Here is a 21,558-nt window from a genome sequence, read left to right as displayed (position 1 = left end):
CTGACCAAGGATCGAACCCACAACCTATTGGTGTACAGGATGACACTCCAACCAGCTGAGCCACCAGGCCACAGCTTGTTCATTTTTTTTTAATCAGTAAAAGGTATTTAAAATGTTAAATGCTTTTTCTGTATTAATTAAGGTGATCATGTAGGTTTTTTCTTTATTCAATTATTGTAGTATGTTACATTGATTTTCATTACAGTGAACCAAGTTTGCATTCCAGAAATAAATCCCATTTAGTCAAAGTGCATAATCTATAAATATGCTGCTGAATTAAATTTCCTAGTGTTTTATTGGAGATATTTACATCAATATGCATCACGGATATTAATCTATAAATTTCTTTCCTTATCATGTCTTTGTCTGGTTTTGGTATCCATATAATGCTGGCCTCATAGAATGAATTAGAAAGTGTTCTTTCTCGTAGTGAAGCAGGCATCAGAGGGCACCCTCAAGGGCATCCTGGTCTATAGTGAGGACCAGGTTGTCTCCTGCGACTTTAACAGTGACACCCACTCCTCCACCTTCGATGCTGGAGCTGGCATTGCCCTCAATGACCACTTTGTCAAGCTCATTTCCTGGTATGACAATGAATTCGGCTACAGCAACAGGGTGGTGGACCTTGTAGTCCACGTGGCCTCCAAGGAGTTAAGAGCCCCATGGACCACAAGCCCCAGCAATAGGAAGAGAGACCCTCAGCTGCTAGGGAGTCCTTGCCCCAAACCAATCCCCCAACACACTGAGAATCTCCTAACCTCCACTTTCCATCCTAGACCCCCTGAAGAGGGGAGGGGCTTAGGGAGCCCTGCCTTGTCATGCACCATCAATAAAGTTCACTGCACCCCCCCCAAAAAAGTGTTCCTTCCCCATTTTTTTTACCAATACTTTATTGATTTGAATATTTTTAAGTATATTTTATTGATTATGCTATTACCATTGTCCCAATTTTTTTCTCCCCTTTATCTCCCCTCCGCCCTGCACACCCCACCTCCAGCATTTCTCCCCACCCTTTAGTTCATGTCCATGGGTTGTACATATAAGTTCTTTGCCTTCTCTATTTCCTATACTATTCTTAACTTACCCCTGTCTATTTTATGCCTACCAATTATGCTTCTTATTCCCTGTACCTTCCCACCCCACTTTCCCCCTCCCCCTCACCACTAATAACCCTCCATGTGATTTCCATTTCTGTGATTCTGTTCCTGTTCTAGTTGTTTGCTTAGTTTTTGTTTTTGCTTTTTAGGTTCAGTTGTTGATAGTTATGAGTTTGTTGTCATTTTACGTTCATAGTTTTTGATCTTCTATTTCTTAGATAAATCTCCTTAATGTTTCATATGGGAAGGGCCTGATGGTGATGAACTCATTTAACTTGGCCTTCTCTGGGAAGCACTTTATCTGCCCTTCCATTCTAAAAGATAGCTTTGCTGCATAGGAGTAATCTTGGATGGAGGTCCTCGCCTTTCAGGTCTTTGAATACTTCTTTCCAGCCCCTTCTTGCCTATAAGGTCTCTTCTGAGAAGTCAGTATTATGGGCACTCCTTTGTAGGTAACTCTCTCCTTTCCTCTTGCTGCTTTTAAGATTCTTTCCTTGTCTTTAATCTTAGGTAACTTAATTGTGATATGCCTTGGTGTGTTCCTCCATGGGTCCAATTTCTTTGGGACTCTCTGAGCTCCCCATACTTCCAGGAAGTCTATTTCCTTCACCAGATTGGGGAATTTTTCCATCATTAACTGTTCAAATAAGTTTCCCATTTCTTGCTCTTCCTCTTCTCCTTCTGACACCCCTATGATTCAGATGTTGGAGCACTTAAAGTTGTCCCAAAGGTTCCTAAGCCTCTACTCATTTTTTTTGAATTCTTGTTTCTTCAGTCTGTTCCAGTTGGATGTTTATTTCTTCCTTTTGTTCCAAATTGTTGATGTGAGTCCCAGTTTCCTTCCCTTCGCTGTTGGTTCCTTGTATATTTTGCTTTATTTCACTTTGTGTAGCCTTCATTTCTTTCTCCATTTTGCAACCAAGCTCAATCAATACTGTAAGCATCACAATACCAGTGTTTTGAACTCTGCATCAGATAGGTTGTCTATCTCCTTGTTGCTTAGCTCTTTTTCCGGAGTTTTGTTCTGTTCTTTCATTTGGACCATATTTCTTTGTCTTGGTGCACCTGTTATGTTGTAAGGGGACAGAGCCTTAGGTATTTGTCAGGGTGGGGCAACTCTCTTTGCTGCGTTGTGTTCTTGCTGCCTGTTGGGGAGGGGACAGAGAGAGAACAATGCCATTCATTTGCTCTTCTCTAGCCCCCCTTTCCAAAGAACTGTCCTATGAGCCTTCGAAACCCCCACAGTATTTTACAACTAGAGGTTTTGAGTCTTTAGTTTCTCAGTCCACCAGCTTCTCCTCACCTGCATCTCCCACTGCCTTGCCACAGGCCCTCTCTGCCTGCCAGACTGCCCATCTCTGTCCCTCATACCAGAATGGATGAATATTTCTTTAACTCCTTGGTTGTCAGAGTTCCATGCAGTTTGCCATTATGGCAGTTATGGTTATTTATCATTTTTAAATTGGTCGTTATCCTTTTTTTGGTTGTGCAAGGAAGCAAAGTGTTTCTACCTATGCCTCCATCTTGGCCAGAACATCTTCAATTTTTAGCAGAGTTTGGAAAGGCTTGTTGTTTGCTCTTATTTAAATGTTTGGTAGAATTTACCAGTGAAGCCATCTGGTCCAGGGCATTTCTGTGTTGGTAGGCTTTTGACTACTGATTCAACCTCCTTAATGTAGGACTACTCAGATTTTCTATTTTTTCATAATTTAGTTTTGTTATATTTCATGTTTCTAGGAATTGGTCTATTTCATCTAGGTTATTCAATCTACTGGCATATAAACATTCATAGTATTCTTATAATCATTTTTATCTCTGTAAAATTAGTAGTGATATCTCGACTTTCATTTATGATTTTAATGATTTGAGTCTTCTCTTTTTTATCTTTGTTAATCTAAAGGGTTAGATTGATCTTTATGAAAATCCGAATTTTGGTTTTGTTGATTTTTTTTCTTTATTTATCTCTGCCTTAATCTTTATTATTTCCTTCTTTCTTCTAGGTTTGGGTTTACCTCTTCTTTTCAGTGTAAGATTAGGTTATTAATTTGAGATCTTTCTTCTTTTTTAATGTATACATTTACAACTAGAATTGCATTCTTAGCACTACTTTAAATGAATCCCTTACATTTTGGAATGTTGTATTTTTGTTTTCATATGTCTCAAAGTATTTTCTAACTTCCATTGTGATTTTTTTCTTTGACTTATTGGTTGTTTGTTTAATTTACACATATTTTTGATTGTCTAGTTTTCTTGTTTCATTCTATTATGGTCATAAAAGATACTTTGTATGATTTTAATCTTTTAAAATTAGTGGAGACTTGTATTGTAACATAACACATGATCTTTTTGGAGAATGTTCAGGAAGTCACTTGAGAAAAAGGTATATTCTGCTGTTGTTGGGTGGAGTGTTCTGTATACATCTACTTGGTCTAACGGTTTATAGTGTTGTTCAAGTCCTCTATTTCCTATAACAGTTGAAAGTAGTATATTGAAGTCTCCTACTATGACATGAGATACATGGTTAATGAATTATTTAATCTTTACCTCTCCTCAACCAAGACTGACACTGCTCACAGTTCGGAGTTTCTCTTCGTCCTCTCATCTTCCCCACATTCACTGATAGATTGATTCTACAAATAAAAATTCTCTAATCATTTTTCATTAAGTCTTGCCTTCATTCTCAATTCATTCACACATTCATTCAACAAATATGTGCTTGGTGCCTATCATGTGCCAAGTACTGTTTTAGGTACTTTGGATACATGTATATAAACAAAAATCTTGCCTTAAGGGATTCTTGAGGAGAAAACAAATAATGCAAATAAACATAAAGAAATAGCTTGTATTGTGTGTTAGAAAGTGATAAAGAAAAACAGAGCAGGGTAGGAGAATTAGGAGTACCAGTGAAGAGAGAAAGTCAGATTACAATTACAGGTAAGATGATCAGGGTAAGCACCTTGACTTGTGATATTTGAGCAAAGATGTGAAGGAGCTGAAAGAAGAACCATGTGGGCATCTGAGAGAGGAGCGTTCCAGACAGAAGGAATAGCAGGTTTACGTAAAGGTTCCAAGGAGGGTCGTGACTGATATATTTGGAACATAAAAAGGAGGACCATGTGGCCAGGCCAGAGTGGTCAGTGTAAAGAATGATATGAGAGAGGGGATCAGAGAGGTAATGGTGGAACCAAATCTCTTACTGCCCCGCAGAACATGGGAAGGATTTTGGCTTTTACTTTAGATAGAATAGGGGTCAATCCTGGGTTTTCAGAAGACAGCTAGCACAATATAATTTGTCATTTAAGATACCACTCTGGCAGCTGGGTAGAGAATAGACCATGGGGGTCAGAATGCTGTTTCAGTAATCCAGACAAGAAATAGTGATGGCTTGTTCCTGGGTGGCAGCAGCAGAGATGATGATAAGCGGGTGAATTCTAGATAGGTTTTAAAAATGGAACTAACAAGACTTGCACAGTATTTGGGTGTCGGGTATAAGAGAAAGAGATCATGGAGGATGATTGCAAGGTTTTTGGATCAAACAATTAAAAGAATGAGGTCACCATCCACTAAAATGGAAAAGGCTGTGGATACAGGACCTTGTGAGCAAAGAAAGACCAATGGTTCAATAGCCCCATAGAAAATGTGAGTTGTCACCCTGGTTGGTGTGGCTCAGTGGATTCAGTTCCAGCCTGTGAACCAAAGGGTCACTTGTTTGATTCCCCAGCACATGCCTGGGTTGTGGGCCAGGTCCCCAGTGGGGAGCACATGAGAGGCAACCACACATTACCTTTCATACACATTGATGTTTCTCTCCTCTTTCTCCTCCCTTCCCCTCTCTCTAAAAAATAAATAAATAAAATCTTTAAAAAAATTAAAAAGAAAATGTGAGTTATCTACTTAGACATCTAAGAGGAGATGTTGAGTAAGCATTTTGATACACAAGTCTGGAATTTAAGATTGAAGTCTGTTAGGATATATGAACTTGAGTTTTTATGTACATGGATTTTGAGGTTATGTGATAGGATGATGTCACCAAGAAAATAAGTGTAAATAGAAAAGACCAAAGACAGAATCCTGGAATATTCCAGTGTGAAATAGTTGAAGATGAAGAACCAGCAAATGTTACTGAAGAGAATGGCCAGTGAGGTAGAAGGAAAACTGAAAGACCAGAGGTCCCAAGATTTGAAGAAGAGAGTTGATCAATTATGTCAAATTCTAATAGATCACAAAAGAGGGGGACTAAGATTTCTTCCTAAGAAATCCAGGAGCACTAGATTTCTCCATGTGGAGGTTTTTGGCAATGGTGAAAAGAGGTATTTCGGGTGTTTTCTCTATGGGTGTGGATTTCAGAGAGAGTGCAGTAAGAAACTGAAGAGAAGATAGTAGCATAGATAACCTTCAGAGGAGTTCAGTTGCAAAGTAAATACATAGCCTAGTAGATGATGGTTAAAGTGATGTTAAGATAACTTTTTGTTTTGCTTTGTTTTTAAGGTATGAGCAACAACAGCCTACTTCTGTCCAGAAAGAATGACTCAGTAGAGAGGGAAACACTGGGGTGATTTCTTTGAATAAGCAAGAGAAGATGGGATCTTATGTACAAGGAGAGGCACTGGCTTACTATAAGAGCATGAATAGTAATTGGAGCATCTATGGTAACAGACTATGTGAGTGCAGATGATAAAGGTACATTAGATGTGGCGGTGGGAGTGTGTAGAAGCTACAAGCTAAGTATCTAAGGTGTCTGAGGTAGGGAGTAAGGCTATTAGTTGAGAGAGAAAATGGAGAATGAGGTGTCAGTCGTTTGAGGAGAAAGAAGAAGGTATGAAATAGCCATCTAGGAGAATAAGGAGTGAATGGACAAGGGAAGTAGCATATGAATCCTGGACAACATAAGGACCCAATTGAAGCTCTTGACAGGTATTTAAAGCATTTTTGTCCAGCTTGTTCAGCTCCATAAGCACAAGCCCAGAACAGGTGGAAAGGTGGATTTATTCAGCTTTGAGATTTTGCCAAATGAGTATGATGAAGTGAAAGAGAAATAAGGAAGGGGAGGGTGTGATGATAATTACTGGTCATGGAAAGTAAGCTGGGCGAGGATGGGACAAAGGGCAAAAAAGGTGATGCAAAAGTAACAAAATTAATGAATTGGAGGTTCAGGTGGGTCAAACAGCTGTTGAAGATCCAATAAGGGATGATAGAATTGGAATTTGTGAAACAGGTTATATCACAGAAACAGTCACTGGTACTGACAAGGGCTAGGCAGGGCCTTTCAAGTCAGCTGTGGTGATGAACCAAGTCTTTTTCCAAGTCTAATCCAATCTGTTGCAAACCACAGACACACACACACACACACACAACTAGAACAAATAAAAAAATGTTTTAAAGACATGTAAAATACACTGATCAAAAAAAGCACTGATCACATGGTTGGATGTCACAGTAATGTCAAACTGCTATCAAAGTCTCTAAATGCTTAGTTTAGATTTTCCATGCTTCTCTCATGTGGATCACTAATAAGAGTGTGCCTACTAGCACTGGCCTATGGCCCACACTAAGTAGCTCTGTCTCAAGTGTGACCAGAGAAGTGAGTGGCTGAGGTGGGATAAAGGCCAAATTCACTGGAAAATTTCAATAAAGTGAAAGTCCAGAGGTTGAAAATATCATCGACCTGTCTGTTAAAACCACCCAACATTAAGATAGGAATAGTGTTAGAGTGATTTTGAGCCAAGAGCTAAAATTGTCAAGAAGGGGTGGGCAGAAAGCCCCAGGGGAGCAGATGACAGCAACAGTGGGATAGTGGGTAATACATGCTCATAGATTATATTTAAAGCTGAGGTTTGGGGAGGAGAGAGGGTAAATGATTTGGAAGCAGCAATGAGGAGTAAGAAGGGCACCTATCGCCTTCAGCCTAGTGTGGGAGGAAAAAAACCCAGCCACCCTTGGGAGGGTTACAGGGGATGCAATGTTCTCAAAAGGAAGTCAGGCTTCAACTAGAGTAAGCAGGGGAGGATTGTGTAGAGAAGCCTTTGCTGCACGGTAGAAGGAAGGTTTCATGAGCAGGCAGTGGTGGGAAAGGGACAGAACAAGGAATGTGAAGGGCCTTTCTAGGACTGGAGTCCAGGGCTGAGGGCCTCTAGGGCTTCTTAAACGTGAGTCAAATGTATACTGATAGAAGTCCTGGATTCAAGACAGGTTGTTAAAGCAGGGCTGAGTGTTCGGTATAGACAAGATTGGGGGTATGGGGATCTCTCTTGATCCTCATCCATGGAGGTAAGGAAGTCTTAGGGAAATGGGTCCCCTCTTGATTCCAATCATGGGGATAAAAGGCCTCAGACGGAGTATGTCTCAAGCCTATATAACCCTTGCCTGCTTTTGCAAACAGGAGGTTGTAGCTTTTAGTATTTCAGAATTTAACACTTATTTGGGAAAGTATTCTATGTTAGTCATTTTCTGATCTCTGCAATTGCAAGTATCCTCAATTCATAATCTTTTTTTTTGTAGCTGGGATTGACATCTGGCTCTTTGAATCCCATATTTTGATTTAAGGTTTCAGAGCAGTCTTAGATTTCCTGATGATGGATTTGCATTTCTGTTTCTTGGTCTCCTTGTTGACTTTGGATATTTCATATCAGAAAAAAGAAATGTTGACTCCATTATTTTAGAACTAGAAGTTCCCTTTTTTGTCTATGAACAATCTTTTTTTATAATACTTTATTCTTCATTTCATTCAGAACCCAGAACACATTTAGTTCTTTTCTCTTATGTTGAGAATTCCTTCACCAAAGAATCCTCTAATGTCCTGCCTTTGAGATAATAGGTCTGGCAGTCAATTTTCCTGTTTCTAGTAAGGCCTAATCTGTGCCTGGTGTCCTTGAGAAGAAAGAATCTCTGGTTCAGATTCTTCGTTCCTGGGCTCGGCAGGAGCTGATTGACAGCATGGCATAGAGATCATCCTCAGGGTTCTAACTGCTCCTTCTTTATATGGATGTCCCTGTAATATGCCCCACCCATTAACCCATGGCAAATCCCAAATAGCCATACCAACATATATCCTACCCCACCAACAGTGTTTACAAATTGATGTTGACATACCTCTATTGAGAGGTATGGGTCTATGTTCCCTTCTCTTGAATCTGGGTAGAACTTTGTAACTGCTATGACCAACAGAAAGCAGCAAAATTGATGCCCTGTGACTTCCAAGCTAGGTCAAAGAAGGTGATAGGACTTTATCTTGGCCCTTTCTTCTCTTTTGGGATGCTCACCAGAACCCAGTTGTGAGGAAACCCATGCCACATGGAGAGGCCACATGTGGGTGTTCTGTCCAACAGCTCCAGCTAAGGTTCTAACCAAGAGCCAAGATTAACTACCACACATGTGAATTAGTAAACCCTCAGGTGACTCTAGCCATAACCTTTGAGTCTTTCAGCTGAGCCCCAGGCACTGTGAAGCACAGACTAGCCATCCTTACAGTGCCTTGTGTGAATGTCTGACCCACAGGAACCATGAAAAATTATAAATCATTATATTTTTATTTAAGCCACTAAGCTTTGGGGTTTAATAAAAAATATAATACTTAGCAATAGATAAGTATTGGTTTAAAATATCTACTTAGCAGTAGATAACTAACACAACCCATCTTTAGCAGTCTCTTGAACCTTTAATTTGTGAACTTTTCCAGTGTTTTGATGCAAAAAACCAGCTTCCTTCTTTTTTATCCCCTTGCCTTCCTCCACAACCTTGCCCCACTCTGCAACATTTGCTTACAGCTTTCTCTAATCTACTAAATCCATTCCCACTATCTGTCTACTTTCCACCTTTCAAAACTGTTGTCACTTCTCCTGTTCTCTGTGTCCCAGTAGGGTTTGCTTGTTGTTTTTTTTAAATCTCTATGTTGTTATTTTAGTGGATTTAGGAAGGAGTGGAGGTTAATACATATGTTTAGTTGCATGCTTAATACATGGTCTCCCCTCTCTGATTGGTTTGAACCCAAGATGATTCAATCATTTTCTGAACACTTGCAACATCCTATAATTTAATTTTGTGGCAAAAAATAGAAATGAACTCCAGCTAGTTTATATGCACACATATATGAAGCATTATGAGATTTTGAAATAATTGAGGGAAGAGCTAAGTGGCTAAGGCATAAGGAGGGAAGAAATTAAAGACTTCATTGAGTGTTCACAGATCTCTCTTTTGTCTACAGTAGTGCAGTCTAAGAGACCAAACATGAGACGCAGATATTATACATTTTCTAGTACTATGTCACAAAATAAAAAGAAAAATGGGTGAAATTAATGTTAATATATGTTACTTGACCCAATATATTCAAAATAGCATCCTTTCAACATGTAATCAATATACAAATGTATTGAGATATTTTACATTTTGTTTTTTGTGCTACATCTTTAAAATTTGGTAATTTGCACTTACCATACATCTTAATTCAGACCAGCCACATATCAAGCGCTCAATAGCCACATGTGGCTCATGGCTACCATATTGGACAGTCAGGTATGAAAAATAATTGTTATTGCCTCCAGAAATTTTTTTGCCTGTGTCTCGTTTAAAGTATCGGATTTTCCAAAGAAAGAGTCTCATTGGTCTATCTTGGGCTTACTCTGGACCAATTAGCCACGGCCAGGAGCCATCATATAATAATCAAGACTGGCCAGTGGGAGCCATCTTGGGTAGCAGAGAAGATGGAGCTGTAAATCAGGCAGCTATCTCAAGAGAAAGAAAATTCACTCATGTTAATATTTAATCATTTCACATGCAATAGCACAGTAATCATGTTTTTTGTTTTCTATAATTTCCTGATGTTTTGACATCTTATAGCTTTGCTGAACCTAGGAATACTTCCCTTCCTTCCCAAGGCTAGCTAGCCAATTCCTAGAGATAGCAGAGGACTCACCTACAAGTGTGCCTTTCATATGCAAACCACCAATCCAGAGTCCACACCCCAACTGCCCCCTTTATCAGGCTCTCAGCTCAGGTCAGATACCAGCAAACTAGTTATAGCCTTTGTCCCAGACTCCACTGTAATGATCAACTAGCCAATCTTCAACCTGCTCACCCTACCTCACCCATTCCTTGCTTTGGAAATCACCAAAGGCGTTTGCCCACATATCCTCTTTCTCTCCCTCTGCCTCCTGACCAACCCTGGTGCTTCCCTGAGTGTCTGTGCTTGTACTTTCTGTTTCTAGGGAACTGTGAATATGAATTTCTTCTTTGTGACAGTCACTTCTGTGTCTGTGTGACTTACTATACATGATTAAAACAAATCCTGAGTGATTTTAAAACAAATTTACACATTTCACAAGGTTTCTGAGTATAAGATGGTGCTCAGTGAAAATACCCAGTTTACTTCACTGCCCCAGGATAACTTCTGTCTTAGTTTTTCACAAATCTTTTAAGTATATATAAGCAACTACAAATATTTTTTCCTCTTTTTTACCAAAAAAGGTAACATAAACTACATTGAAAAAATGATGGACAGATTTTTGTGGAATAAGTGAGTTATAAAATTAGGAAAATGTATGCAACACTTAATCTTTTCTAATAGTGCCTATTTTATAAACACTGTGTTCAAAACCGAACCTAAAACAAAAACAAAAACAAACTAAGCAAACAACTAGAACAGGACCAGAATCACAGAAATGGAGATCACCTGGTGGGTTATCAACAGGGGAGTGGGAGGGGGAGAGAGGGGGAAAGGTACAGAGAATAAGTAGCATAAATGGTAGGTAGAAGATAAAAGGGGGTGTTAATAATAGTATAGGAAATGTAGAAGCCAAAGAACTTATATGTATGACCCATGAACATGAACTAAAGTTGGGAGATACGCGGGTGGGAGGGGGTGCGCAGGGCAGAGGGGAATAAAGTGGGGGAATGGAACAACTATAATAGCATAATCAATAAAATGCATTTTAAAAAAACATTGTGCTTAAAAATCATTTATAATGTATAGTTGTCTCACTTTCCTTCTGTTTGAAATGACTTTTTTTTTTTTCATTTTAAGGATAAGCTGATGTATTTGAGACCTTGGAAAAAGACAAGTGTAAAAATCATACCAGAATGTCATACAAACCTAACATGTAAATAACCTTAAATAAGTGAGTGAAGGTTTACTATTTTTCTTATAATGTATGAACTTACATTTTTACTTGAGAACTTTCTGTGAGGAACATGGAGGCATAAGATAAAGCAAGCATAAATCAAACTAATATGGGGATGAAAAGAAGGAATATGTTCCCAGGAAGATCTATTAAGACGCTAAATGGCACACAAAACCCTTGCTCCTCTGATCATTTCTGATCTGTGCTTTTTCATAGACCATGTCAAATCTTTTCCTTTAGAAGTGGTCTGTAGTAAGGTCCAATCCCCTCCCAATGATGGTGTTATAGGCCCTTTTAAAAATTGTTCCCAACCCTGGCTGGTGTGGCTTGGTGGATTGAGTGCCAGCCTGCAAACCAAATGGTTGCTGGTTCAATTACCAGTCAGGGCACATGCCTGGGTTGTGGGCCAGGTCCCCCATAGGGGGTGGTGTTTCCCTCCCTTCCCCTCTCTCTAAAAATAAATAAATAAAATCTTTTTTAAAAAACCCTTTTTTCCTTGTGAGGAAAATGGTTATTTGTTCTCATGCAGCTGCATTTTTACCAAGCAGGACAAAATGTCATCTGGGATTTGGTACATTCCAAATACCATCATCCTCCTTTGTTAGCGACAGCAATATTTTTTAAGAGCAGAGGCCAAGTCTTTGCTCTCTTGGGTCCCTAGAACCTAGCATCCTGTCCTATCTATGTTTGTCAAGTGAAGACAGGAAGTGTGCTCTCCAAGAACCAACAGTCCCCACGGAAGTTCAGCACTTTTGTACAATACCACCTAGACATATACAAAGCAGATTAAAATAATTCTGTAAATTTTGTAAGCATATTAAAATACTGGGGTATTACTTATACAGGTTAAAGTACAAATCTGAAGTATACAGCACAATGAAGTTTTATAAATGAATACGTTCATAGAACACATTTCTAGCACGTCACATGTACCCTTATGTCCGTCCCAGTTACGATCCTGTTCGTATCATCTTAGATTTATCATGCTTGTTTTTAAACATTATGTAAATGGGATCATATAATGTGGTCTGTTTTGTGTCTTGGCCACTTCTACCTGATTTATGCATGCTGTTGCACATATCAGTAGTTTGTTCTTTTTCAGTGCTGGGCAGTGTTTCTTAGTATAAACATATCACAATTTACATACCTGTTCTTCTAAATGGACACTTGAGGGGTTTCCAGTTAGGCTGTCATAAATAAAGTGCTATGAACATTTGTACACTTAGCTTTTTAAAAGGTTATTCTTATTTATTGACTTTTTGTTGTACCATTTATAAATTTTAATGTGTATAGATTTATACCACTATCAAGCAATCAAGATACAGTCCCATCACCCCCAAAACACCCTACTACTCCTCATCCCTAATTCCTGACAATCACCAAAATAGTCTCCATCACTACAGCTTTGCGTTTTCAGAATGTCATAGGTTGATAGATGGAGTTGTAGAGTTTGTAACCATTGGAAGCTGTCTTCTTCCACTCAAATAACTCCTTCGATATCCACCACTAGTACCATCCTTTTTTATAGCACATCTTTTTTTTTTAAAGATTTTATTTACTTATTTTTAGAGAGAGGGGAAAGGAAGGAGAAAGAGAGGCAGGGAAACATCAATGTGTGGTTGCCTCTCACACCCCCCCCACTGGTGACCTGGCCCACAACCCAAGCATATGCCCTGACTGGGAATTGAACTGGCGACCCTTTGGTTCACAGCCCGCACTCAGTCCACTGAGACACACCAGCCAGGACTAGTACCTTCCTTTTTATTGCCGACATTATTACATGTTTTTTGGTAGACATAACCCTCATTTTTGTTGGGTATACTTTTTTAGCATTTAAAATTATTATCGTGTATTGGTTTTGGGTGTATAGCTTAGTGATTAGACAATCATATACTTTGCATAGTGTTCCCCTCGATGTCTCCAGTACCCCAACTGCCAGCACACATAGGTATCACAACTATTGAGTATACTTTCAGGAGGGCAATTGCTTGGTCATAGTTTCATCATACATTTAACTTTAGTAGGGACAGCCAAATATTTTCCCTAAGTGGTTGAGCCAGCAATGCAAGATAGTTCTGATTGCTCCCTGTCTTCACCAGCATTTGGGAATCATCCTGGTCAGCGTGATTGTACATTTTAGTCATTCTCATAGGTGTGTATGCAAATTAGATTTTAGGGTTTGTGGTAAATCATGGAAAGAATTAGTCATCTTTTGTAGCAGAAGCTGTTGGTACCTGCTCAGATCCTCTGGGATCTTCTTTACTGTCCCAGGGCTGCTGAAGGTGCTGTTGCTAATGGCCCACACCTGCAACTTTATCCAGCGCTGGCCCTTGGACTATTAGAGCTGCCGCACAGTTTTTATCACCCAGGGCCCCAAACACACTGGGGAGGTCACAGGCAATGCTGACTGTAAGGGGTACAAAAGCCCAGTTCCTTTGCCTCAAGGCAGACATTCACATTGTTGCAGTTTATACTTTTGAGCTCCCCAGGGAATCAGGCTGAGGAGATTCACCTGAAACCACATCCTCATTTGGCTTTTCCTCCTACCCAGTCCTGCTCCCCTCACTCCCTTACAAAGTTTTCCTGTGAGCACAACCCCAATGAAGTGGGAGGAAGGGTTTTCAGGAACTACTATGAAGGACGGAGGACAAAGCCAAGGGGAAGGGTGGAAGCAGGGGAGGGAGGTGGGATTGGCTGGGGTGGGGGGAATGGTGGGGGTTAATGCAGACAACTGTAATTGAACAACAGTAAAGTAATTTAAAAAAAAAAGAAATTGGGAAGAGCCCTCACTGGTGTGAGTCAGTGGATGGAGTGCCTGTTCGTTTCCCAGTCAGGGCACATGCCTGGGTTGCAGGTCAGGTCTCCAGTTAGGGGTATATAAGAGGTAACTGATTGATGTTTCGCTCCCTATCTCCCTCCCTCTCTCTCTAAAAATAAATAAATAAAAATTGATTAAAAAAAAAGAAATTGGAAAAGAACTCCCATTTTCGTCTATGCTTCTAAGGAAACTGACACCACACAGCTTTGCAGCATCCATTTCTCCATCCTCCGACCCAAAGGCCTTGCTTCCTGTGTATGCTGTTAGAAACACTAGATGTTTGACTGCAACCCACAGAAAATCTGATAAGCAGTGGCTTAAACAAACAAGGGTTTGTGTGTTTTCTCAAGCAACTTTTGTCTCAATGTGACAAGTGCCAGTTAAGTGGCAGGTTTCCAGGCAGAACTATGAAATAAATGGGATTACCCTTGACTATCCCAGTGGCTGTTCAGGACCCTTCCTCCCTGTGTTAGTCCCTCCTGTTGCTTTTCCCAATATGTCTCAGTGATCTCAGAATACTCAGTAATTTTCAGTTAAAAATTGAGAATTTTTAAGTTACTGTGTGCTTCAAAGACTCTGCATACATAAATTAATATTTTATGCCAAACAATATAAATTTTTAATTCCAGAGATTTTTATCATTAGGCAAATTAATAATTGTGCACTTAACTATATTAAACTTTTCAAGACTTCTCTCTAGTTATTTCTTTTCAAAGAAGTAATCATATAAACTAATCCACGCTCAGGTTTTGATGACAGTCATGAATTCTTTGGCTCAATTAGTGTTTGTAGAGGGCCTGGCCCAAGCTCTAAATAAGTTGCGAGGACTACAAATATAATATATTGACCTCTCTTTTAAAGATTCTTCATGTGCACCTATCATTGTACGTTTTACTTTTTTGTGATTGTCAGTTTGCTGGGTTGTATCCATTTAGATTGTAAGCTTCTTTGAGGTCAAGGATTATGTTTTATCTCTGCGCTCCTATAATTAGCATAGTAGCTGCAACATGCTATACATGTTTGTGGAAAGCAGAGTGGTAGAGAATAAAGAAAGAGAGGCAGGAAGGGAGGAAGATGGAGTAGATTAAAGATGTCGCCAATTCTTTGTAGTTTCCCCACTGAGAGACAGAGTCTATTTCTACTCTCCTCTACTCTCCTTGAATCTAGGCTGACACAATACAATTTCCGGCCTAAGCTTTGCTCCCTTGGGAAAGCCAGCCCAATGTAAGAAATCCAACTATCCTGAAACTACCACGCTGTGAGGAAGCCCAAGAGAACCTTGTGAAGAGACCATGCAGAGGAGAACTGAAAAATCCAATTGACAGCAAGGACTGAGGCCTAGACATATGATACCAGTTGTTCCTGCCAGACCTCAGCTGTTTGAGCTATTCCAGCTGAGGCCCCAGACATCACAGAACAGAGCTGAGCTATTGCCACTGTGCTCTGATGAAATTACTGACCCACGAAATCATACCCAAAGTGTTGTTTTAAGCTGCTAAGTTTGGGGGTTGTTTGCTACACAGCAAAACATATTTGAAGCAGGAGGTACTCATCATCAAAAAGACAATTTACTGTTTCATCATTGCCAATAATTTTTATCCTATTTAAGATATGCCTGTGAAAGAGAGCAGTTCTTAATACCAAGTAAAAGTTGTAACAGTGGAGATATTTTGGGACAGGAAATATTTCTGATACATTCCTCACATCCTAACAAGGGTAAGGTATGTCTTGATTGGTCATGTTGGATGCATAGTTCTGTTGGTCAGGGCCAAGAGGGAAGCTGGGAATCCTCTGCATGTGTTGAAAGTCAATTATATATTTACTATGGTGAGGGAGATAAGGTAAATTAATAAAGTGGGTCAGTTATGGAAGACATAGGGAATGGTAGTGAATTGGGAGCCACCATTCTCTCACTCAACTCCAGACAATTATAGCCATGAGGAAATATGGGCCCTGTGTTGCTAGATCATGTATTCTTTTTCAGAAGCAAAATAGCCAGATTTTTTACATAAAATCTCTAGACTTCATATCTGGTCTACAATATGTTGTGTTGCCAATTTCAGCATTGTGGTCCAGAGAATGAGAGCACTGGTTTAGGTGTCACACTCAACATACATTGCACGTGTGATTCTCTGGACATCCTGTGGCTTTTGAAAATGTAAACTGGCCTGTGTATATGTGTGTTCCATCAAGGTCCAACCAAAACAGATTCAGTGCTTGACATACTAAGTGTTGGTGGAGATGTGGAGCAACCAGAGCTCTCACACATTGCTAGTGGCTGTGTAAACTGGTACAACCATTTTGGAGAACTGTTTGGCAATAGGACTATCCCTCAGTACCATTCCAAGGTAAATACCCAAGACAAATGCAATATATGTTCATCAGGAGACATATATTATAATGTGCATAGAACACTATTAGTAATAGTCAAACATTAGAAACAAATAGTGTCCATCAACAGTAGAATCAATAAATAACGTATTCATCAGTAGAGCATTACACAGCAATAAAAAGTGATCTATGGTTTCAGCATAATAGTGGTTATTCTTGGTAGGAGGATGGTAACTCAATGGGGTATGAGAGGACTTTCAAGGCACTGGTCATGCTGTTTTTCTTGACTATGAGCTGGTTCTTGGATGTATTCACTTCGTAAAAAAAATTCACTGAGCATATGCTTTTGGTTTGTGCACTTTTCTGTACATGTTGTATTTTAATACAAATATTTAAAAAGCAAAATTTGAAATATGTAGCAGTTCGTTTTCAATGTAGGTGCAAAGATGAGGACAACAAGCTGGAGCAAGGTTCTAGCTACTTAGCATGGACACATAGGATGAGAGAGAATGAAGCCTTTGTTTTCTTAAGCAACCAGAAAATAGTGAAATAGCTAGGGTAGCTGGCTAATTGTCTTCTTTTCTCCATATTCCTGAATACAGGCTGCCTAACAAGAGGCTGCATTTCCCAACCTCTCATATTGAGCCAATGGGAAGCAGGCAGATGTGAAAGAGATGAGACTTTCTGGTTATCTCCATCATATGATAAGCCACTTGCCATGGACTTTGGCTTTTACTCTTTCTCAGGTGCCTGAATTGGAGATGGCAAAGACCCATCATTGACTGTGCAGACCAGAATCACATCTTGGGGGATGGCAGAGCCACAGTGACCATGTGATTCAGAATCACACTGTCATCCTAGATGATCTAGAATGTTGATGTGAGAGAAACAAATGTATTTTTTAATTAAGCTATTATATTTCGGGGTCTCTTTGTTGCAAAAGCTAAGCCTCTGCCCTTTCCCAAATGTTTCTTAGTGCAGCTGTCATCTTACAACCACAAGTAGCAGAGACTAGGGGTTCATGGGCTGCAGCTGTGGAATTTCCTAATAGGTTGAAGTCTGTCAAAATTACCATGTAGTCTGGGGCCATTTCAGCCATAGCGATCAAAGAGAACATTAAAAGAAATGGCTTTACGTTAAATATTGATATAGTGAGGTGAGAGCAGTGGTTCTCAAAGTGTGGCCCAGAACAGTAGCATTAACATCACTGGGATCTTGTTATAAATGCAAATTCTTGGGTTCCACCCCAGATGGAGTAAGTCAGAAATTTGGGACTGGGACTCAGTAATATGTGTACTCACAAGCCCCCCAGGGATTCTAATGCTCACTCAAGTTTGACATCCCTAAGCCAAACCACAGGCTTTGGGGAGGGGAGCGGTCAGCAAACTTTTCCTGTAAAATGCCAGATAACATTATATCTAGTCATTATATCTCCTGACTATGATAGTTTCTCAGACTTCCCTTATTTTTGATGACATTGTCAGTTTTGCGGAGTACAAGTAGGTATTTTGTAGAACATCTCTCACTTAGAATTGATCTGAGGTTTTTCTTCTTTTCTTTTTATTTAATTACTTTATTGTTGTTCAATTACAGTTGTCTGCATTACCCCTCATCTCTCCCCCCTACCCCAGCCAATCCCACCTCCCTCCCTTGCTTCCATCCTCCCCCTTGCTTTTGTCCATGTGTTCTTTATATTAGTTCCTGAAAACCCTTCTCCAAACTGTCCCCTCCTCCCTCCCCTCTGGCTATTGTTAGATTGTTCTTAACTTCAATGTCTTTGGTTATATTTTGTTAGTATTTTTCTTTTGTTGATTATGTTCCAGTGAAAGGTGAGATCATATGGTATTTGTCCCTTACCACCTGGCTTATTTCATTTAGCATAATGCTTTCCAGTTCCATCCATGCTGTCGCAAAGGGTAGGAGCTCCTTCTTTCTCTCTGCTGTGTAGAATTCCATTGTGTAAATGTACCATAGTTTTTGGATCTACTCATTTGCTGATGGGCACTTATGTTGCTTCCAGCACTTTGCAATTGTAAATTGTGCTGCTCTGAACATTGGGGTGCATAGGTTCTTTTGGACTGGTGTTTCAGAGTTCTTAGGGTATAATCCCAGCAGCAGAATTGCTGGGTCAAAGGGCAGTTCCATTTTTAGTTTTCTGAGGAAATTCCATACTGTTTTCCACAGTGGCTACACCGGTCTGGATTCCCACCAACAGTGTGCACTAGGTTTCCCTTTTCTCCACATCCTCTCCAACACTTGTTCGTTGATTTGTTAATGATGGCCATTCTGACCGGTGTGAAGTGCTGTCTCATTGTGGTTTCAATTTGCATTTCTCTGAAGGCTAGTGATGCTAAGCATCTTTTCATATGTCTCTGGGCCCTCTGTATGTCCTTCTTGGAGAAGTGTCTGTTCAAGTCTTTTGTCCATTTTTTAATTGTTTTTTTTTTTTTTTTGTCTTCCTGGAGTGGAGTCATGTGAGTTCTTTATATATTTTGGAGATCAAACCCTGGTCCGAGGTGTCATTAGCAAATACGTTTTCCCATATAGTTGGTTCTCTTTTCATTTTAATGCTGTTTTCTTTAGCCATGCAGAAGCTTTTTAATTTGATGAGGGATACCAGAAGGAGAAGAAGAAGGACAAGGAATAGCAAACCTGTTTGAAAAAGTAATGATGGAAAACTTCCCTAATTTGATGAGAGAAAAAGTCACACAAGTCCAGGAAACACAGAGAGTTCAAATCAAGAGGAACCCAAAGAAGCCCATTGTAAGACACTTCATAATTAAAATGGCAAAATTCCAAGACAAAGAGAGAATCTTAAAGGCAGCAAGGGAAAAACAGGGAGTACTATACAAGGGTGCCCTGATAAGACCAGCACCTGACTTCTCAATGGAAATGCTCCAAGCCAGAAAGGAATGGCAAGAAATATTCCAAGTAATGAGAACCAGAGGCTTGCAACCAAGACTACTTTACTCATCAAGGCTCTCAATTAAAATGGAAGGCCAAATAAGGAGCATCCCAAACAAAAGAATCCTCAAAGAATATACCTCCTCCAAACCAGGTCTGCAAGAGATGCTTTAAGAACAGGAAAGTATCTGCTTTAAGAACAGGAAGAAAAACAGTGAAAGAGAGAGGAACATAGATACAAAAAAACTGGCAATGAATAAGTACCTATCAATAATAACCTTAAACGTAAATGGATTAAATGGCCCAATCAAAAGACACAGAAAAGCTGAATGGATAAGAAAACTTGACCCACACATATGCTGCCTACCAGAGACCCACCTCAGGACAAAAGACCTACACAAACTGAAAGTCAAGGGGTAGAAATACATTTTCCAAGCAAATGGACAGGAAAAGAAAGCCGGGGTAGCAATACTCATAGCAGACAAAATAGACTTCAAAAAAAGAGCAATAAAAGGAGACCCAGAAGGTCACTTCATAGTACTCAAGGGAAGAATCCATCAAGAAGACATAACTATTGTAAATATATATGCACCCAACATAGGAGGCCCAAATACATAAAGAAAATCTTGGAGGACTTCAAGAAAGGAATTGACAGCAACACAATTATAGTAGGGGAATTTAATACCCCACTGTCAAAAATGCACAGATCTTCCAAACAAAATATCAACAACGATACTGTCATTGAACAATGTCCTACATGAAATGGACTTAATTGATATATAGAGAGCCTTTTATCCTAAAGAAGCAAAATACACATTCTTTTCAAATGCACATGGAACATTTTCAAAGATAGGCCACATGACAAGACACAAAACAAGCCTCAACAAAGTCAAGAAAACTGAAATCATGTTAAGCATTTTCTCCATCCACAAACGACTGAGACTAGAAACGAACCTCAAGGAAAAAACCCCAAATACACAAACTCATGGAGATTGAATAGCATGCTATTAAACAATGAATGGGTGAAGAATGAGATTAGGGAAAAAATAAAAAAGTTTCTGGAAACTAATGAAAATGAACTCACAACAATCCTTATGGGACACAGCTAAGGCAGTCCTGGGAGAGAAGTTCATAGTGATACAGGCCTACCTAAAAAGAATAGAAACATTTTAAATAAACAACCTAACCCTACACCTACAAGAACTTCAGGAGCAAAAACAAAGACAGCCCACAGCAAGTAGAAGGAAGCAAATAACCAAAGTCAGAGCACAATTAAATGACATAGAGACTAAAAGAACAATTGTAAGGATCAGTAAATCCAGGAGTTGGTTCTTTGAAAAGGTAAACAAAATCGACAAGCCTTTAAGCAGGATCATCAAGAAACAAAGAGAGAGGACCCAAATAAACACAATCAGAAATGAAAAAGGAGAGACTACAACTGATACCACTGAAATACAAAGGACTGTAAGAAATTACTACAAAGAACTGTATGCCAAAAAAATGAAAACCTAGATGAAATGGACAAATTTCTACAAAAATATAGCCTTCCAAAACTCAATGAAGAAGCAGAAAGCCTGAACAGACCAATAACACCTGATGAAATTGAAGCAATCATCAAAAAGTTTCTGACACACAAAAGCCTTGGACCAGACATTTCACAGGAGAATTTTACAAAGCAATTAAGATAGAGCTAACCCCCATCCTTCACAGATTATTCCAAAAAATCAAGATGGAAGACTCCCAAACTATTTTTATGAAGCCAGCATTATCCTAATCCCAAAACGAGATAAAGATATAACAAAGAAAGAAAACTTCAGGGCAATATCACTCATGAACATAGATGCTAAAATCCTCAACACAGTATTGGCAAACCGCATCCAGCAATATGTTCAAAAGATCATACACCATGATCAAGTGGAATTCATCCCAGGGAGGCAAGGATGGTATAATATTTGCAAATCAATAAACAATACACTGCATAAACAAAATGAAAGAGAAAAATCACATGGTCATATCAATAGATGCAGAAAAAGCATTTGATAAGGTACAGCACCCATTTATGATACAAACCCTCAAAAAAGTGGGAATAGAGGGAGCATTCCTCAACATAATAAAGGCCATATATGAGAGACCTACAGCCAACATCATACTCAATGGAGAAAAACTTAGAGCTTTCCCACTAAGATCAGGAACAAGAAAGGGATGCCCGCCTTTCACCACTTCTATTCAACATAGTAGTGGAAGTCCTAGCCACAGCAATCAGACAAGAAAAAGAAATAAAAGGCATCCAAATTGG

At 39.4% G+C, this 21,558-nt stretch overlaps 1 protein-coding gene across 1 annotated transcript in view; it reads left to right on the top strand.

Moving 5' to 3' along the window:
- The window catches only part of LOC112304066 (glyceraldehyde-3-phosphate dehydrogenase-like), a 37,439-nt gene that overhangs the window by 4,700 nt on the left and 11,181 nt on the right, over positions 1-21,558 (top strand). Inside the window, 1 exon segment of the mRNA XM_071221846.1 lies at positions 439-858. Within this exon segment, the coding sequence (XP_071077947.1) occupies positions 439-858 (420 nt within the window).

Source organism: Desmodus rotundus, chromosome 6 (genome assembly GCF_022682495.2).
Source record: "Desmodus rotundus isolate HL8 chromosome 6, HLdesRot8A.1, whole genome shotgun sequence".
Lineage (NCBI taxonomy): Eukaryota > Metazoa > Chordata > Mammalia > Chiroptera > Phyllostomidae > Desmodus > Desmodus rotundus.
Note: the sequence above shows the minus strand (reverse complement) of the source record. Positions and strands in the feature narration are given on the sequence as shown.